The sequence below is a fragment of the Onychomys torridus genome, chromosome 1 (assembly GCF_903995425.1).
Source record: "Onychomys torridus chromosome 1, mOncTor1.1, whole genome shotgun sequence".
NCBI classification, from domain to species: Eukaryota; Metazoa; Chordata; class Mammalia; order Rodentia; family Cricetidae; genus Onychomys; species Onychomys torridus.
The window spans coordinates 31,632,866-31,653,687 of NC_050443.1; the positions used below are offsets into that span (position 1 = coordinate 31,632,866).

General features: G+C 49.0%; 1 protein-coding gene across 1 annotated transcript in view; it reads right to left on the reverse strand.

Annotated features, from left to right (window-relative positions):
* The window catches only part of Otog (otogelin), an 81,458-nt gene that overhangs the window by 18,094 nt on the left and 42,542 nt on the right, over nt 1–20,822 (reverse strand). Inside the window, 15 exon segments of the mRNA XM_036204130.1 lie at nt 228–395; nt 3,225–3,389; nt 3,706–3,766; nt 3,873–3,931; nt 5,360–5,498; nt 5,662–5,882; nt 9,009–9,192; nt 14,769–14,858; nt 15,483–15,628; nt 15,833–16,001; nt 16,714–18,476; nt 18,901–18,980; nt 19,637–19,754; nt 20,287–20,500; nt 20,502–20,566. Of these exon segments, the coding sequence (XP_036060023.1) occupies nt 228–395; nt 3,225–3,389; nt 3,706–3,766; nt 3,873–3,931; nt 5,360–5,498; nt 5,662–5,882; nt 9,009–9,192; nt 14,769–14,858; nt 15,483–15,628; nt 15,833–16,001; nt 16,714–18,476; nt 18,901–18,980; nt 19,637–19,754; nt 20,287–20,500; nt 20,502–20,566 (3,642 nt within the window).

Consider the following 20,822-nt stretch of genomic DNA (forward strand, 5'->3'; position numbering starts at 1 on the left):
AGTGAGTCTACAGGGGGTTAGAGCAGAAGAGGATGCTGGTCCTAGACCTCTGTCCACTCCATACCAACTCCAGCGTCTATTCTTGCCCCTGCAAAGCCTGGTTCTCACCCCCGCCCCCATGAACATCCCAAAAGATGCTTTAATTTTCCAGCCTGTCGTGGTAATTTTCCAGATACAACAGGCACACTGGAACCTGTTGCTAGCTTATAGTTGAAGGCCAGGCTCACCGCATACACTGCCCAGGCAGCAGGGGTCCTCTGTGGGCTGTAACAGGATCACTTCTCCAAAGCGCGGGCAGCTCTCAGGCCGGGGACCAGGGCAGTCCAGGTCCATGGGTATGATGGTGTCTGGGGCCTGGCACTGCTGCTGGCAGCAGCCACTGAGGGAACTGTTCCAGGTCAACATTCAGCCTACATGCTCAGGTCTGGCTACAGTCTGTAGCAGTCCTGTGAAAGCAGAACACTGACTGCAGAAACAGCCCAGCAGATGCAGCTGCATATCCCTCCCTATCCTGCCAGAGCTCTGGTTTGCTAACATGTCAACGATCTCAGCTTGAGTATGCTTGCCACTGGCTTTCAGGTCCGGTCTGCCCACTTGCTTTGCTTGTGTGGTTCTGTGGCCCTCTTGGTTTCTTGGTGTTTTGAGGGGAGGCTTTGGAGTTGTAGTTCTGTGGAGTCTTCGACAATTCCCAGCAGGGCAGTTTGGCTGTAGTTTCTCTTGGATCTGCTTCCTCCATGGCCCAGTGTGACAGGTATTATTTGGAGGATGGCAGGCACTGAAGAGATTTCCTAGTCATGTGGGTTATGACTCTGCTCTCCATTATTTTTTCTTCTATTTTTGCTTCTGGTGATTTTTCTCTCATCTTTTGTTTCTGTACTCAGAGTTGGGGGGGGGGGTGCTCCTCACCTTCCTCCAAAGCTTTGTTTATTGCTCTAGGTTTAAGGCTATTATTTTCCTCATAAATCTAGCATGCTATGTACATCTATATTTTATCTAGTGTTCACAGTTGCTATTTATTGCAATTTCCCCTTTCCTTTCTACACTTCTGACCTCCTTTTGCAGCCATGGATCAGATGTTCCCATTTAAATTTGTAGAGGTGCGGGCCTGGAGAGATGTATCAGCGGTTATGAGCGCTGGCTGCACTTCCAGAGATGACACCTCTTCTGACCTCTGCAGGCAATCAGCACACACAGACATCCATGCAGGCAAAATACCCATACACATTTTAAAAGAGCATAAGAAAAACATTTTAAAAATAAATAAGAGGAGGGGAATATAGTGTGTTTTGTTATCTTCAAGGTATCGTCTCCAGGTCTGTTTCTATTGACTGATTTTTCTCTTTGCTGTATTAAGTTATAATCTGCTTTATATGTGTAATAGTTTCTTACTGCAATCTGTGCATAATTATTATCATGTAGTTGAATGTCTGAAATTTTTCCTTGAAAGAATTTTCAGACTTCAGTGTGTCTTGCACTTAAGTTATTTATGTATCAGAAATGAATTTGGGGCTGGTTTTGATGTTGAATTGGGCTAGTTTGAGCCCTTTACTCTAGGGATAATTTCATTTTACTTCTAAGGTGTGACCCTTTCTGTGGCTCAATTAAGTGTCCAAGATTGTCAATGAAGTGTGTCTGCTCCAGATTTGGCAGGAAATCAATGCCTCACAGCCCCATGTAAGCTTCAAGAACTGCTCAGCTCCCTACTCACTGTTGCTCTGCCCAGCTGTGTGGGATCCTGCACTGCAGGAGTACAGGATAGTATTCAGCAACTGCCTTAGTCTATACACGTTCCAGAACTCTTTCTCTTGCTGGCTCCCAGGCCTGGTACTCTGCCCTGCAGACTCCAGTCACTAAAGTCTACTTGAATTCAGTCTCATCTCTTTAAGTCAGCGAGACCACCGTGTTCTGCTTGGCTGTCCCTTGCTGTTCCTCATTCCAGAACGTGGTATGGGAAGATATTAGAGCTGTCTAGTAAGAATTATTTGATTTGTTTCCCTTCTTTTGGGAGCCCCAGCTTTTTTATTACCTTTTGTCCAAAGTCTGAAAACAAATTTCAATTGTTTTCAATTTGACTAATTTTCTAGTTGTTTATAAGTTCAGGTACCAGGTACTTCTTGTGATGGAAACAGATCATAGATGGTTTTAATTTATAAAAGCTGTTATTTGTGTGCATGCTTATCCTGTTACATATCAGCTTCCAAGTATGTGAATAACATCTTCATGAATCACGCTAGGAATTGTTAATTAGAATATCTTCCTATTGATTGATAGATGATGCTTCACTGAAGGGCATCCATCTACCTTTCCCACTCAATTCAGACACCATTTCAGAATTGTCCATATTTTCAAATAAATAATGACAGTATGTATAACAGCCAGAATTGCTTAGTCAGAATCAGTGTTCTGAGAATATTCTTTGCAACAACGTTGGCAGGTGGGAGGGGAGACACACCATAACCTGTCACTTAGAAGTGACACTGGTTTTCCTGGCCCTGGCCTTTGATAGCAGGATCACAGGGATGCTTGCTGCAAAGACTCTCTTCTAATCCCTTTTAGGCCCCGAATATCATAACTATCACTCTAACTTTCCAGTTGAGCCACTTGAAGCTCAGAGTGGGTGGGTAATCAATAGCCATCTGTCCATCTGGCACTCTGCAATGCCTCCTGCTTACTTTACCCCAGAATTTTCTGGAAAAATTCTAGAAAATTTTCTTCATTTCTGGGCTTTAATGGAATTGTTTCCCATTTTCCATAACAAGTACAGATATTTTCAAGTTCTATAATTTTTTGATTATCTTTTCTGGCTTTGCATTTTGATAGTATTTGTAACTTTAGGTTTTTAACTTTGTAATGATAGCCTCTTCTCCCATGTTATATACTGTTTCTTTAAGACAAATTCTTTGAGATTTAATGTCCTTAGTAGAACTATGGAGACAAAGAGATAGCTATATAACTTGTAAAACAGAATAAAATTCTCATGTATTTTATCAACAATGCCTCAGAATTCCAGCAACTCTATGGGACATTATTTTTAGTTGGCGTCCTTGGGTGAGCCGAAGTTTCAAGATGTCTAATGGTGGAATTTGAGGCACAATGGCATATGGACAGAGGAGATATTTTCGGGAGCAATCCCTTCCCTGTACCTCTCAAATCCCTTACAGACCCCCTCTCTCCTCAGGCAAGCCCCTCCTGCACATGTTGAGGGGGACCGGGCCTTGGGGCACCTCTGCCAGGATCACGCTGATCTATGTTCTTGCTTGACACTCGGCAGCTGTCGTGGAGGCGTGGGCTGCAGGCGCTGTTCCCCATGGGCCGTGTGCCGGGGAGCCTTTCCCGCCTAATCCAAGGGGCACTGGCAGCAGGGAGGGAGACAGCTGGGTGTAACTGATCTGCAAAGGAATGGAATGGTTCAGGCCTCCCATCGCTGAGCTGGGCTGTCTGCAGGCTGCCCATTCCAGCCGCTGAGCCTTTAACCCTTCCTTCTCTTTCTTTTCTCTCCACTCCATCCTGGGAGTTGATGCCCCCCCTGTTCAGTCATGTTCTAGGGAGCCCCTCAAGGAACTGGCTTCCATGGCTAGGTCTGCAAAGGACTCATCCTGGTAGTGATCCATTTGCAAGAGACTCATGCAGAAATAGGTGGAGTAGGTCCTACCTGGAGAGCTTCCTGTCTTAGGAAGGAAGGTTCCTGGAAGCCCCATGGCTGACCAGTAATTAGAGACTGAGCGGCCAGAGCAGGGAGGGTATGCTGAGTGGATGGGGAATCCACCTGGTAAACATCAGGTCTGGGGCCTGATGCTTTCTCCACTGTGGCTAAGTGCCGTGAGACCTTGGGTGTGCCAGGTGTGCCACTCTCTCTGGGATCAGCTTCTGACTCCTGAAAAAACGTGGAGCAATCTCTCTCGGTGTGTAGAGTCACTGGAGCACAGGAAGGCTGCAGGGGTAAAACAGGCATCAGGCCCAGTCTAGTCCCCAGCAGGGGTCCCTGCTGAGGGTAGAGAGATTGGGGAAGGATGAGGAGGAGTACAGAGCATCCACCTAGCCTCAGCAGTGCCTAGGTCTGGGGCTTAACACTGGACCTCCTTCCTCTAGATCAGGAGTCATCAAATGCTGCTGACTGTCTTCCTTTCAAATAAAGTTTTATTAGAACACAGACATGCCCATTCATTTGTGTAAATGTTGTTGGTGTGGCCTTGGGTGTGTTTTTGTTCTGTTGTTGTTGTTGTTGCTGCCAAGTCAGGGTCTCATTACTGAGGCAAAATTAATCCTGGCTCAGCCTTCCAAGTTCAAGGACTACAGGTGTCAGCCATCACGCCCCATCCTTTATATCTGGTCTTTACCTATCTCTACACTGTAAGGGTAGAACACAGTCCTCCCGACAGAGACCATATGGCTCACAAAGACACACTATTCACTATCTGGCCCCTTGAAAAAGTTTGCCCACCCCTGGCTTTAGATCGGTGTGTTCCAGCAGTCTTGAGTGGAGACAGTGGATCTGGGGTTATGGCCCAGTACACACAAGCCTGCTGGGCAGAGTCCCATCCCACACCAAATGAACCTCTGATGGGACCCAGTGCTTTTCCAAGTCCCCATGTGACTAGCTGGGTTGGAAATCACTGCTAAGTTGAAAGAAAAATAATTTACCACACATGATACATACTGTATTTTGTGTTTGTTGCATTTTTAATTGCTGGTGTTGCTCTATTTGGCTTCACATCCTCTGTATCAGGATCCACAGTTTGAAAAAGACTACTCTATGTTTTAAGTCTTTTCCTTTTCATCTGTCATGTATAGATATGGCCTTCCCAAGAGCTGTCCCCAGCATTTCTGGAAATCAGAATGCTCTACCCCTGTCTGACCCACCTCTAACAGCATGGAGGTGAGAAAGAGGAAGGTCTCGTTCTATCTTCAAGGAGGGAGAAAAAGATCAAAGACAAGAAAGATGGGCAGATGTTAAGCAAAGGGAGTTAGCAGACAGAAATCATGTGACAGTCGGGTGTGGAGAAATAGACACCCATCATCTCCTCTTGACCCAGGCACTTGAGGAGGGAGCAAATACTGCTGTCCCCATTGTATAGAGAAACGATTCAAATTAAAAACACTAAATTAAAATAAAATTATTGCTTGTTAACTAATACAAAGATAGCAAAAGAATTTGCTCATAAGCTAATATCAAATATGCTGTGTGTAACATAAAATTTAAATACAAATGTAAACTAGAAGCTCGTTAATGTAATTAACGAATGAAGAAATGACTGAGCCTGGGAGAGCATTGACCTGAAGTGGCTCTGGGAGCCCCTTCACACACTAACGGAATGGCAACAGGAGAACTCCAGAGGAAGGTGCCCAGACCCCCACTCACGGCAGTAGTCGGAGCCCCGCCACTCAATGCACACATGGAACTTGTGGCACATAGCCACGTATACAGTAAGTGCCACACAGGGCTGTTGCACATACTTGGTGTCCCGGATCCACAGCTCACAGAACGACTCTGGGGAGACCTGGACAAATATATTAGGCAGTGCTGCCCATCTTGGCACCCCACATTCCAGGCCCCAGTTGTCCCTCGCCCTGCCCGGAAGAGCATGGCGTCTCTGTAGGTGGCTGCTACCCTCCCCAGCCCGGCAAGCCTCCCCATGCTGCACTCCCTCCATGGGCACCTACAAACTGGTGGCAGTCACTGAAAGTGCGGTTGGACACCATGCGGAGGCAAGGCGAACAGTCGGCTGTGGCACAGCTGTCTGGGCGGAAGCGGGTCTGACCCTCTGAGGTCAAGGAGCTGGGCACTTGCCAGCTGTCCAGAAAGGGAGCAGGGTCCTCTGCCTCACCCACCACAGAGCCATCCTTCAGAGTGAGGTCATTGGCTGCATCTCCATCACAGATACCTGAAAGGGGCACAATGGTCCTAATAGGTACAAAGAACTCCTGTCACCCCAGGGCCTCGGCTCTCACTCTGAGCTGTCATCAGCCGGTTCTGAAAGGGGTCACTGTCACCTGCCATGTGACAGATAAGGAAGGTGAGGCACAGGGAGCCAGGGCACATGCTGTGTAGGAAAGTGCACACCAAAATGTTTAGTGATCGAGGACAGTGTTGTGAACTTACATTATAATAGTTCAGGGATACATGCAAACATGGCTATGCCCATGTGTATATACTACACATACATATGTACTGTATGTGTGTCTGTTAGAGAGAGAGAGAAGCAAAATGTGAGCAGCAGTTCCATCTAAGTAAAAGGCCGTGGGAATCCTTTATTCTGCTTTTCAATCTCTGTCTAACACATCAGAATGAAAAGCTATCCCCTAAGAACCTGCTCCAATGGAGGCTCTGAGCTAACGCTAACGGCTGTCTCCTTCCCTTTCTAGAATCAGCCATCCATTTGTCCCCGACTCTCTTGCATTTGGATGTGAATGTGTGACCGAGGCCCAGCCAATGGAGTGTGATTTAAAGTGAGGACCACCTACTACCTGGCCCATAGATCCTACCGTTGTCCCTCTGTGGAGCTGGAAGCTCCCTCCACACATTAAGAAGCTCTAAGAAGGGAGGGATCTGGGGCGTGAATTGTCAATAGTCATTCGGGAAATCATGCTCTCAGGAAATACGCTTCTGCTATCTTGGGCGCCGAGTTGAGGGCAAGGATGTGGTTTATCCTCTCATGACAGTGCTCCCACACCATCCCTCACCTCCAGGTATGCCCTCAGGTCCAGATGCATGTTCTTCTGCCTGTGGCTTTCTCTGTGCTACTCTGCCAGCCTGCAATGCTTTCTTGGTTGTCTTTCATCCCAGGGTGCCTCCCACCCACCTATCTGAGACCTTCCTAGGTCTCTGCAACAGCTACTGGCTTGTGGTAATGAGTCAGAGAAAATTTCAGCAGAATGCCAAGGGGGCTTCTTTTCCAGGTCTCTCTGATCTCAGCACTCCTCTGTTGCCGAGCAGGGGACCCAGTGCATGTGTCAGGGGACAGTTCACATAAAACAGACATGTGAATGATCTGATTTATGTTCCAACATCTCTAACCACCACTTCCGCAAACATACAGTGTTACTGGAGGCAAAATTCTTTGATTTAATTAATTTTCTTGACAGTGACGTTTTAGGTCTGGGTTTTGAATCACCAAGGGGTATCTCAAAGGTATCCCAGGGAGAACATGGCTTGCCTGGATCCTGACATCTTTGCCAGAGATAAACAGAATATGGTAGAAGATAAAGATGTGGTGGTGATGATTGTGGTGTTAGCGGTGATGGTGGTGGTGGTGGTGGTGGTGGTGGTGGAGGTGGTGGTGGTGATGGTGGTGGAGGTGGTGGTGGTGGTGGTGGTGGAGGAGGAGGAGGAGGAGGAGGTCGTGGTGGTAAAGATGATGGTAGAGGTGGTGGTGGTGGAGGTGGTGGAGGTGGAGGTGGTGGTGGTGGTGGAGGAGGAGGAGGAGGTCGTGGTGGTAAAGATGATGGTAGAGGTGGTGGTGGTGGAGGTGGTGATGGTGGTGGTAAAGATGATGGTAGAGGTGGTGGTGATGGTGGAGGTGGTGATGGTGGTAATGATGGTGGAGGCGGTGATGGTGATGGTGGTGGAGGTGGTGGTGGTAATGGTGGTGGAGGTGGAGGTGGAGGAAGCAGAGGCGGTGGTGGTGATGATGGTGGAGGTGATATGGAGGTGGTGGAGGTGAAGGTGGTGGAGGTGGTGGTGATGGTGGTGATGGTGGTGGAGGTGAAGGTGGTGATGGTGATGATGGTGGTGGAGGTGAAGGTGGTGATGGTGATGATGGTGGTGGAGGTGAAGTGGTGATGGTGGTGATGGTGGTGATGGTGGTGGAGGTGGTGAAGGTGAAGGAGGTGGATGTGGTGGTGGTGATGGTGGTGGTGGTGATGGTGGTGATGGTGGAGGTGAAGGTGGTGATGGTGGTGGAGGTGGTGGTGGTGATGAGGTGGTGGTGGTGGAAGTGGTGGAGGTGGTGGTGGTGATGGTGGTGATGGTGGTGATGGTGGTGATGGTGGTGGAGGTGGTGGAGGTGAAGGAGGTGGATGTGGTGGTGATGGTGGTGGTGGTGGTGATGGTGGTGATGGTGGAGGTGAAGGTGGTGATGGTGGTGGAGGTGGTGGTGGTAATGAGGTGGTGGTGGTGGAAGTGGTGGAGGTGGTGGTGGTGATGGTGGTGATGGTGGTGGAGGTGAAGGTGGTGATGGTGGTGGAGGTGGTGATGAGGTGGTGGTGGTGGAAGTGGTGGAGGTGGTGGTGGTGATGGTGGTGGAGGTGGTGGTGATGATGGTGGTGGAGGTGGTGGAGGTGAAGGTGGTGGAGGTGGTATAGAAAAGCAAAGAGGTTTTGAGGGCAAGAATGGACGCTCCACAGAACAGAACTCCACATGTTCTGCCTCCCAGGGGCTGGCACTTAAAGGAAGGAGAGAGGCCATGCTGGTCACCCACCAGCACAATCACAGCAGCCTGCCATGAAGTGGCTGTGCAGGAGCAGCCACCTACATCCAGGCCCTTCCTGCACTCAGGCTCCTAGTCAACACTTGGTCTCTAGAGAGCTCTGTCTGCGGCTGTGCTGTGGTCTGGAAAACCCTAGCTGCGCATGCCACAGCATCTCTGCCATGTGCCATCGGACAGCCACTTGACCTCTGAGCCCCTGCTTGTCTCTGGTTCAGTGAAGGGGCCACTTCCCAGGACTGTTGTGTGGGTGACCTGGAGTAAATAATTCTAATGAGTGCAAGTGTCTGGCAAAGGGCCCCAGCACATTTAGACAGGAAGGATCATCTGGCATTAGGAAACCGTCAGAGATGCTGACAGACGAACCTGGCTGAAGCGACAATTGGCGAGGAAACCCTGGGCTGTTCCCTGCTGATGGCCTCAGCCCCACACAGACATTAGGCCTCCATGTACTGGCAATTCCGTTGGTCCCACCTCTGGCCTGACACCCTGTCCCAACATATCCTAACCCAAGGGAACCTTCCTGGTGCCAGAGAGGGACCAGGGAAGCACTGCCGGCCCTCCCCCAGCTGGGTCCCACCTCACCACACAGGCCACGGCCCTGGGCCTTGCTGGCTTTGCTGGCTTCCAGGATCATGAGTCCTGAGCTGTGGAGCCACTGGATCTGGATGTGTGAGGGTGTCCGGATGATGTACATGTGGCCTGTATCCTCGATTCGGAACCCATATCTGCTCACTGGCGGCCACACAGCCTGAGAGTCCACAGTCACCTTAAGGCATAATGAGTTAGGAGTATAGGTCATATCTGTCTGTACTCCCACATACTTGCCCACTCAGGTATCCACTTATCTATCTATCTATCCACTCATCTATCCATCTACCTTTGTATCTATCCACATATCCATCCACCTGTCTGTCCACCTACCTACAGAGTTTCCACCTAAACTTGAGAAAAAAGATTCTAAGACGGAGCTAAAAACAGCTTCCTAGTTGTCTCTCTCAAGTTAGCGGCAGCCTGCCGGTTTGAGCTACTATGCCGAGTTCCTGGCGTGTGCGTCTGACCTACAGTGTGGCGGGAATGAGGAGTCTACAAGCGACATTTTACTCTGCCGCATGGTAGATTTAGCCTTTGCTAGTTTAAAAAAATAAAATAAAATAAAAAGGTTTCTGGGCTATGCGCTGCTTTGATAGAACTGCTTCTGATAGTTGATGGTACACATGGCTCCAGACCCACAGCTGGCAGCAAACTGTACCACCGCCATGTTGGGAAGCTGAGGTGGGCGGAGCCAGCAGCCACAGCCTTGTTTCAGTCTTACAAAGATGGATATTACACAGAAAATCTGGTTTATGTTGTCTTTGGGATTTTTAACTGCAGAAAAAGATTTGATCATAAAAGCTGTTGAGTTAAACAAATATGTAACTTTTAAAGGTACCTTGACTTCAAAATTTGGATATAAGGATATGTTGCTTTGGAAAGGAGTCTCTGCTTTTGTTTCCACAGAAAACCAGAGGCTGTGGATTTGTTCCAGATTAAGATACATCAGGTTTGATCAGCAAAGACCACCTGAAAGGTCTCCGATGATATCATGGCCCAGATGATCTGACATCCAGAATGGTTTCAAGGCAACTGGCTCAGAGGTTTACCCTCATGGACTACTCCATAATCCTAAAATTTTCTTTGTGTCCCCATAAGATACAGCGCCCCCCTCCAGCAGGAAGTAGTAAGAAAAACTATGCCCAATTTCCCAAAATTATCAAGCTGGCTTTGGAGATGGAATTGGCTCACTCCTTCTCTAAACCCAGACATAGTACAAAAAAAAAAAAAAAAAAAAAAAAAGGTTAAGAGATTCTTGTGTCCCAAATCAGAAGAGCCCTCTGGTGTGGAACAGAGAAAAACCAACATTTTTATTTAAACCAGGTTGATTATAAATGCAATCTCTTTCTAAAGAAAAAAAAGGGGATATGATATAGATATAATAGGATGAAAGGGTAGATTAATGAACTTACTTCTAAAGAGCAACAACTTGTTTAAAATGTTTTACATTGGTATAGATTTTAGTCTATTGATACAAACTTAAAGTTAATTTTGTTATACTGTGTACATATTTCTACTCATGTTTAAGGTATTATGTTTGTATAGCTCATTTTAAATTGTAATGGATAAATAAAAATAGATTAATAATTAGTCATCTATGATAATCATACTCATAGCCATGTTACTTAAGTCTTCTACATATACATAGATATATTTCAGATAGATAGGTAATCTTCAAATACTTCAAAGACCTATAGAATATGGCATTTAAAATATTTTTAAAATTTAGACTTTCTGGACAGTGAGACATGTCTGCTCCTGGCAGCACTGTTTTACTTCAGAGAGGAGGATGGGCATTGAAGACACTTCATATGGAGTTTATCTTCACCTTGACAAAAATAGCCATTTGGACAAGAAACTGTTCTTGCCTGGACTGCTTGATCAACTGGACATGCAGAACCCATAGAAAGGTGACCACTAAACTTTGCTTGACAAAATGGTCCTTCAGGTTCCTGCTTCACAGAGGAAACTGCCAGACATTCTACAGGACACTGAGAGAAGTGACCGAGAGACTCCAGCCCTGTGGGCTGAAGACAAATGCCCCAACTTTACAAAGGAACATTGGGTGACTGTCCAGACTGCCAGCTGTCTCCGTCTACTCTTGCAAGCCTCCTGAAAAATGCTTACATCCTTCTCCCGGTTCTCAGGTAATATTATATCCTTCTGAGGTCTTTGATGTGGTTGAAGACTAGATAGTTATAATTTCCTCAAGATAAGTTAGATATAAAACCTTACATTCACAAATATAAGATAGATAGGATATCTTCTTTAATATTGTAACTGTAATTCTTGCTTGATAATTGTTTTGTTATATGTAATTGTACTATGCAAAAGTTAAAACCTTCCTTTAAAAAAAAAAAAGGAAAGGGGAAGTGCTGTGGATATTGTTCTGTGTAAATAAAATTCTGATTGGCCAGGCAGGAAGTATAGGCGGGACAAGAGAGAAGAGAATTCTGGGAGGTGGAAGGCTGGGTGGAGAAGACACTGCCAGCTGCTGCCATGACAAGATGTAAGGTACTGGTAAGCCACAAGCCATGTGACAAAGTATAGATAAATAGAAATGGGTTAATTTAAGATAGAAAAAGTAGATAACAAGCAGCCTGCCACGGCCATACAGTTTATAAGCAATGTAAGTTTCTGTGTGTTTTCTTGGTTGGGTCTGAGCAACTGTGGGACTGGCAGGTAAGAGAGATTTGTCCTGACTGGGCCAGGCAGGAAAACTCCAACTACAAATGGCACCCATCCATCTATCTTTTCATTATCGTTCTGTCCATGTCCTTCTGACAAACACTTTCTAGGTACCTCCTATGTGCCAGGCTGTTTGGAGCACATGTATCCAAGGCATAGTCCAACAGAACATGGGGGAATTCTGAAAATATTTTATAGGCAAAATCCAATAAAACCAGAACAGCAGGAGGCAGGTTGCATCTCACTGCCCACATAAACATGAATTCCCATCCTTTCTAAACACCTCCTTATTCACTGGCCCTGCTCAGATAGTTTCTCCTGGGAGATTTTTCTCTACAGCCTTGGAGGTTAGGTACTCCCTCCCTGGTATCAGCTCACTTCTGCGATGACCATCAAGGAGGATGTAATTCTTGCTTAGTTAAGGTTATCACTGGAGTATGGTTTTCTTCGGGGCAGGAACTGTGTCTGATACTTTGAATTTCCAGCACATGCCTTTGGCCTTGGCATTGTTTGGGGAATCAATCAATATCTGTTAAATAGTCAGCACACCCCAGTTCTCACAGACACTCAAAGCTATAGCTTTTATTACAAAGTGACAAGGTTAAAAGCGTATGTAATGTGGGGTGAGAGTTAAGTGTTACGCTATAAGACTAAAAGAGAGAAAATATTAAGAATATAAAATATTTATTATGAGTTACCATCTTCCCTTCAGGAATAGACTATTTTATTAAGCCTTCCACATATTACCCAACATGTGAATTACCGAGCTATAGGAAGGGAAAGTTCAGTTCAGGAGCTAGAAAACTGTGACTTTGGGAAGGTCCCCAACTCTCTGATACCTCAAGCCTTCTTACTGTAAAGGCTTGAACTCCAGGTTATGAGTGCAACCCTCCATATCTGAAGCCCAGGTCCTTGGGGTTCCACAGACCTAAACTGTTCTATAAGGAATAATGAGACTAAAGTAGTCATTTAAACATCTCCCAAGAAAGACGAATCCAGGAATGAACAGATTCATGCCAAACTCTGCCAGAACTTCAAAGAATTAATGCCAATGCTCCTCAAACTATTCCCGAAAGCAGAGAGGGAGAGAATGCTACCGAACTCACCTTACAAAGCCAATATCACTCTCATGCCAAGGTGGCTAAGAACACGAAATACAAAACAAAACTATAGACCAATCTCCCCCATGGCACAAAAATCCCTCAATAAAGTACTTGCAAACTAATTCAATCATACAATAAGCATATCCTATCCCAGGATCGAATTGGTTTCATTTCACAAGTGCAAGGATGATTCAATGTGTACAAGTTAATAAATGTAACACAGTGCGTAAAGAGACGCATGGGGACAAATCACATGATCATCTCTATGCATGCAGAAAAGGCCTTTGACAAAGTCCAGCATCTTCTAGTGATAAAGGCCCAGGAGAAATGAGGAATCGGAAGAAAGTTTTCAACACAATGATGACTAGACAGTAAGCCCATAGGCAACACTGTAGGGAGAAAATAAAAGTATTCCCTCTAAACTTAGGGACAGACAAGGGTGTCCACACTCTCAGCTCTTATTCAGTTCAGTGTTTGGTTGTATCCAGAGCAACAAGGCTAAAGAACAAAACACAAGCAATGGAAATAAGAAGCACAAACCACATTATCCCTCCTTGCAGATAATATAATCTCATATCTAAAATACCCTAAAGACTTCATCAGAAAGTTCTGGGGCCTGATATTTTAACCATGAGATGGAAAGCCATCTCATTTTCAACAGCCTCAAAAAAAAAAGAAAGAAAGAAAGAAAGAAAGAAAGAAAGAAAGAAAGAAAGAAAGAAAGAAAGAAAGAAAAGAAAAGCAGAAATACACTTAACCAAAAATGTGACTACATAGACAATGAAAAATTTAAGCATCGAGGAAAGAAATTGAAGATAGAATGTGGAAAGAGCATCCACACTCATAGATTTGAAGGATTAATATTGTGAAAATGGTTATATTACCAAGAACAATCTACAGATTCAGTACAATTCTTATCAAAATTCTGTCTTTACAGAAGTAAAAATTTATATGGAGGCACAAAGGTCTCTGTATGGCCCAAACAAACCTGAGAACAGACAGTCATGCTGGAGGCGCCACGGTACCCAACTACGAGTTATAGTCAGAGCCATAGAGGAAAAAAAGAAAGACAGAATGAGTGCATGGAAAACCAAAAAGCAAACAAACCTACACAATGGAACAGCTGAAGCCACCTCATTTGTGACAGACGTTTAAAACATACATTGAAGAGAAGACAGTTCCTTCAGCAGATGTGGAGAAAGCTGCAGACCCACATGCAGAAGATGCCCACTGGAGCTATTGCTCCCTGAACAAAACTCAAAATAGATCAAAAGCTCGAAGGTAAAGCTGTGGCAAGTTGACCTAGGCAAAGACTTTCTGAAAAGGATTGCAATGGCCCTGGACATCAGCAAATTTGATACACGTCATTTCATCAGATTAAAGAGATCCTGCACAGAGAAGAAAACAATTGCCAGAATGGAGACGCAGCTTGCAGAATGGGGGTGAATCTTGCCGTTCATCTAAGACGGAGATCAATATAGAGACTATCTATGGAACTCAAAAATTAAACACAAAACAGCAAGTCATCTAGTCAATAAAAGGAAAATGAATTGGACGTAGGATTCTTTTGACAGCAATCATTTAAGGTTACACTGTCTTGCCAGCCCAACCATGCCTGTAACTGTCTGCCCCTGACATTAAAATGGACGAAGCATCCTAAATTAAATAACTTTCAAGTATACCATATTTTGCTTTATTTTATTTTATTTCATTTTATTATTTTTTGAGACAGAGTCTCACTATGCAGCCCAGGCTGGCTACACAGAGGCAGCAAGCCTCCTGCCTTTGCCTCCTGGTGCTGGGATTACAAGCATGTGCCATCATTTCTTAAAAGAAGGCATCTCCCAGTCCCTGCCCCTAATTACAAACAAGTCTCGGGCCCTTACTCCTGCATACCCTGACACCCTGACCCTCTGTGACTGGTGCCCTGCCCTGCAGGCCACATCTTTGATGTACTCACCTTCCTGTTGAAGCGGTCGACGGTGACATGATGGGCCAAATGAGTCACATTCAATACAACCAGACAGAATGGGGGCCAGTTCAGGTGTCCCTGCAGAAAGCCCAGATTCATCAGTCCAGAGCCCCGCCCCCCAATTTCCCCTCCAACTGTGTGAGTAAAGGAAATGTGGGCACACTTGCAGGCCTGAGTAGCTGGCATAGAGAATCCTACCCGACCTCCTGTGAGCCCAGCTGAGGGAAAGAAGGGAGGAAGAGAAGAGGAAGGAGAGGGAGGGGGAGGGAGGGAAAAAAGAGGGAGAATGCTTCCTCTATCCACTTGGCTCCCATGGTTATCCCAGCAAGCCCCTGCAGCTGGCACCTATGACCACAGAGCACCATCTTGGAATGGCTCCCCCCCCCCCACTCCTCCATACTCCGCATCAACTCCAAGGAGTCTAGAAAGTTACAGATTGGGAAGAGTGCGGGTCCCCAGAAGGGCCAGGAGGTGGCGCACTCCGCTCCACTTGTCCCCTCAGTCACCTGGCCTGATAAGGTGAGATCAGTTACCATTCCAGGAACCTCCTGGGAGGCAGAGCAAGAAAGGTGCCGCCACGGCCCTCCCTAGGACCTACCCTAACTTCCGGCATTCCTTGAACTCCAGCTTACTACCCAATCTCCCTTCTCAGCCCAGTTCCGTTCTCAGATCCTGGCAGGGAGAAAAGCATGGGGCATTTACCAGGTTGGCACTCTTACAATCCAGGACATGGACGGAGATGATTTCGTCGGGGCTCTGGCTGAGGATATAGATGGCCTCCTTGAACAGGGCCACATGGCTGCCATCGAAGGTTACAAAGCTCAGGTCCGGGAAGACCGAGCATCGGCCTGGAAGTGGGGGCAAGGGAAGAAGAAGCAGATGGCTCCAAGGCCACCTAGAGTCAGAGATTCTGCGGATTGGAGAGTCCCTGGGGTCACAAGGGTAGGAGTCACAGTCAGTTGAGATTTCCCGGGAAGTGTGAGCGAGAACAGACTGGGGAAGAGGCGTGCTGGGTAGGGGAGAGTGGAGGACGGGGTGACTCCATAACTCACAGGCACATTCCCAGAGTGGGCAGCAGCGATCCCCGCCCACTCGCACAGCGAGGCCTAGGACTCCACAGTGAGGGCGTGCAGCGCCCTGAGGACAGTGCTGGGACTGGTTCACACGTATCAGCTGGCCCTCTAGGCAAATGTGCCGGACGCAGTCTTGTTCAGCAATGGGCTGTGGCGCAAAGTGGAGCGTCACCATGAGTGCCCCTCAGAGCTTAAGGTATTACCTACCTCAGCCCTTCCGGAACAAGCCAGATTCTAGCAGGGCAGGTGACCTTGAGTAAAACCCAGGGAACCGATGGCCTGGGATAGCTCGTTCCAACAGTCAACTTGAAACAACCAAGAATCACTAGGGAAGAGTGTCTCGGTGAGGGTTGTCTGGGTCAGGCTGGACTGTGGGTGTGTCGGTGGTGGGTTGTTTTAATTGTCTTAATTGATGTGGGAGGCCCAGCTTGACCGTGGGCAGCACCATGCCTCAGGTTTGAGCCCCGGACCGTGTAAGTGCAGAGAAAGCTGGCTGAGTAGCAAGGATACATGCATCTGTTCTTTCTCACATTCGAAACCACATTCTCATCACACTTCGAAAAAACACACCAAGTCATCCAGTAGGGCCCTGAACCCAAACAGGCAGGGCGGGACCCTGCTGTGGTTTCAGGGGACCAGGGAGACCTGGGGAATTCTGAAGTACCAGGAGCTTGAGACAGGGATAAGTAGGGTCAGGTGCACAAACGCCATCTTGCAGCAGAGTGGGGAGGGACAGGGGCCTCTACGAGCACAGCCTACGACCATATGACCATACGGTGGGGCCCATCTTAGTGGCAGGGAGAAGGCTGGGTCTTGGGGAGAGGATTTACAACCACTGAAGAATCTGACAAGTCACTCACCACACAGGTGGCAGAAATGTTCACGTCGACCTCCATCGATCCCTCTGCTAAGCTCTGGGCTGGAGCTGAGCGCCCTGACTGCTCCGTGGTGGCCTGCCTCACTAGATCCTCTTGGGGCTGGAGGCCTGCTGGGGTCCCATGGGCCTCTGCCAGCTGAGGCAGCAGAACCAGTGAGCTCTCCCGGGAGGCTGTCCTGGCTGATACCCGGCTTAGGGAGTAGGATGTGGGCACCAGTGGCACTGTGCCAGCCTGGGGGCCCTCTGCCTCTGTCACCAAGGGAGTAACAGTATGGCTCACTACGGCTGTGAGTTCTGTGAACCCACCCTGGGCAGAGCCAGAGATGAAGGTGGGTGGAGTTACTTTCTTAGATAGGATGGCTGCTTTAGGGGTGGTGCTCTTCCGTGGGGCAACAGACACTGTGGGGGGCACCCCAGCAGTCACCACTGAGGCTCCAGAGCTTGGCAATGTGGCTCCCAGAATTAAGTCTGGAGCCACATCTGTTACTTGGGGTACCATGGGGCTAGGTGAGTGTGCCTGATCCTCCACAGCAGACACGAGAGGCACTGTCAGACTGAGTGTGTGAGCAGCTGGTGTCACAGTCATGGCCATGGCCGGAGTGGTGGCCTGCCGCCCAGGTGGTGGGGTGGTGATAGAGCCTTGGGGGCCTGGTGTGGCCACTGGGGCGGATGTGCCCACTTTAGCCAAGGGCAGGCTGGTGTCAAGAGGCAGGCCAGAGAGAAGCTGGGGTGGCCGAGTTGACTCTAGAGAAACTGAAGCTGTGGCCCCCAGTCTGTGAGCATCCGTGAGTGGGCTGCCAGCAGCAAGGGTCCCTAGGGACAGCACGGAAGGCCCGGGGGCTGTGGTGGTGTGTTGGGCTGGATGAGGCAAGTCAATGGGGACTGAGCTTGGGTGTGAGGACACTGGCAGCCTTATAGGCTGGCTGTGCCCAGGTTCTCCCTTCCCTGTAGCTGGCAAGACCTCCCAGCCCTTGGTGACAAGGGGCCTGACAGGAACCTTCTGTGCTGTGCTCACAGCCAGGGCGTGGCTGGAACTTGAAGTGCTCTGGGCCAGGACGGACGGGGACATCATGGTCTTATCTGTGACCTTAGTTACTGGAGTTGTCAGGTGGGATCCCAGGGAGGTGGGGGGCCTGGAAGTTGCTCCAGGGGAAGCCACAGGTCTGGAAGAGGAGCTTGGTAGCCAAGAGGGCTGTAGGGGTGTAGTCCTAACAGGAAAGGAGTCACGACTTAGGAGTGTCACAGCTTTGGTCATGAGTGGGAAGCGGGGTACAGGGGGTGACCGGGAGGAGACCGTGGTGTTGGGACTCCCTGCAAAGGTCGCAGTCACTTTGGTTGTCTCTGTTGTGCCAGATACAATGCCAGATGTGGGCGTCTGTGTAGAACTGAAGAGGGAGGGTGAGGACCCTGGGACGTGAGAAGTGGCTTGGAGGCCGGCAGTCCCTTCCTCTCTGGCCAGGGCCTCTGTGTGGTGAGCAGGAAGGTTCGATGCTGTAAGCCCCAGTGGGGGCTGCAGCGTCAGTTGGGTGGGGCCTGGAGACAGCACAGGCCCCTCAGGGGCAGCCATTGGTGGGTTTGGGGCTGAAGTCAGTGGGGCTCCTGGGACAAGGGCAGGCCCGTGGGTGGGGGCACTGGGAGGCTCCTGTGGGAGCTGCTGCTTGTCACTGGGGGTGGGTGGCACTTGACCAGGTGCCAGGGTCTCATTGCCAAGCGCCTCCGTGGGACCCTGCAGGGCTGGCTCCACACCTGGGGCAGACAGGAGAAGAGGCTCCTAAGGAGGGTGACTGCCCCTAGTGTCCTCATGGGGCAGGCCTGAGGGATGGGGCTGGAGTGCTAGTCCTCTAAGCAGTGGGACAAGTGTGGCTTCTGATGACAGACAACCAAGGTCTTTGTGCACAGAAGCCAGCAAGGCTGGACTCTGTCCATCTTTTTGCTAAGCCTGGCTGCCCTGTGCAATCAGCAAAAGACCCCAAGCAAACCTCCACCTCTCACTGTTCCTTCTCCTGAAATGAGGACCGGACAAAGCCTCGCCAGCTCTGAAGCTCTTTCCTTCTAGAGCTCTCTGCTGACTCAGCTGTCCTAGGATCTGGGACCCTGAGCCCCACTTCCCAGAAACACCCTGGAGACTTGAAGGAGTCAGGAGGAGGAAGGGGAACACCAAGCTGCTTACAGTCTTCCAAATAGACACATCTCTGTGTGACTTCATCGAGGACCTTAGGAGTGGGGCACGCAGGGACACAGCCTTCTACCCTAAGGACAGAGCAGGGAGCTGGTTGGTGATCAGAACACAGTGCTGGCCTCCCTCTTCTACCTGGATAGCACACAGGCCCCACCCTTCCTATGGCACGTGCGTGTGTACATGCTTATCACGCACACTCTCATGTAGAGCTCTATAGAGACCTAGTCACATGTATGTACAGTAGCACCATGCCCATACTCTTGTTCCCTGGCCAACAGGGAGACACATGTGAACAAGTGTGGCTATGTGCACACCTGTGCATATGCTCAGGCTCTCCACATAGGCCCATTATCACACAGCTCACAGGCTCTTTCCAAGGCTATAAAAAGCCAAGATATATACATATTACATACATATACATCCATGTGGATGCCCACAAATATCAGCTTACACACCCCCATGACATTTTCAGCCGCATGGATTTGCTGTCATGCCTTCACACAACAATGGCCAGATCTCTTGTTAAACTGTGACCACAAATCAGCTCTTCCTTCCTGTGGTTGCTCTTGTCATGGCAGGGAGAAAAACAACTAAGACACACACAGTCCTGTACCTTAGTACACACTGCTGCACACACCCACACATGCGTGTCTACACACATGCTCACAGTGAGCTCAGACTCTGTTTCACAGGCGTTGACTCCATGCCCGCTCCCCCCTGGCCTTACCTGGGCACATCCTGGCAGCTGGCTGCCCATGGGTCCCGGCAGGTTTGGAAGCAGGGGCTGGCACAGGCATCATAGTGCCACTCGCAGATGGGGTAGGCGGCCCCCAAGGGCTTGGCATCTGGAAAGACAGTCCCCTCCAAGTCGCTGGGCTGAGAGACTAAAAACCAGACCCACCGGGAATCACCCCAGCTCAGCCCGTGCCTCCTCTGCCCTGTAGTGAGGAGAGGTGACTATGGGCAGAAAAGAAAGAAGCTGAGATCCTGTTGGCTTCCTTGCCTGGTGCCCCTACGGGTGCATTTTAAACTCTTGGGGCCAGTACATGTCCTAAGGCAGGAAACGGAAGCCAAGCTCTCCATGAACCTCCCCCAGGCTCAGCTTCCCTCTCACTTCCACACGGGCCACGTATTTCTACACTATGCAAGTGGCCTGTGGCAGTGGGCAGGACCCAGGAAGTTGGCTAGGTCTCAACCCACCCTGCCGCCACTCCCTACTCTGCCAATATGGACCTCAGATCACCTCCCATTTCAGGGGTAGCCACCAGGGAGCACCCCTCCCCTCCTCCCCTCTCCAGAAGGATGAGGAGTCTGTTCCTTGGGGACCCTTGGAAAGGAAGAGGGCAGGAAAAGCAGCTGAGTGAGGCAGACATTTACCCAGAAGGCGGAAGAGCGCACCGCCACGAAATGCCTCTGTGTGTTCATATGTCCGCAGAGCCAGCTTAAGGCCTGATGAGTGGAGGAAGGAGCCAGGCTTTGCCAGGGACTCCAGAGCCACCAGGCCAGCCTGCCATGTCCCCCGGTGCAGGGAGAAGGAGGCATGCTGTTGGAAGGCTTCAGCACCCTGCCACTTAGCCATCCCTAGAGACCCGGTTGGCTGTGGTGTGCAGGAAGAAGTTGGGTCTGTCAGCTGCCTCCAGGGATACAATATCAGGGTCTGCAGAGCCATGGGAGTTAGGTCAGTGTACACAGAGGACCAGATTTGGGGGAAACGCAGCATACTAGCACGTGTCCTCACACTCAGTGGTTGGGGCTGACAGCTCCCTGGGGACTCGCTGAACCCTGTCCCCATCCTCAGTCCTCCTCCTTCTGCTCACAGGCCACCCTCTGGTCATTCATCTCTTGGGACTAAGGCAGGAGGTTACAGAAGCCCACAACTGTCCTCTCCTGTCCTGTCTTGCCTCGCTTCAACT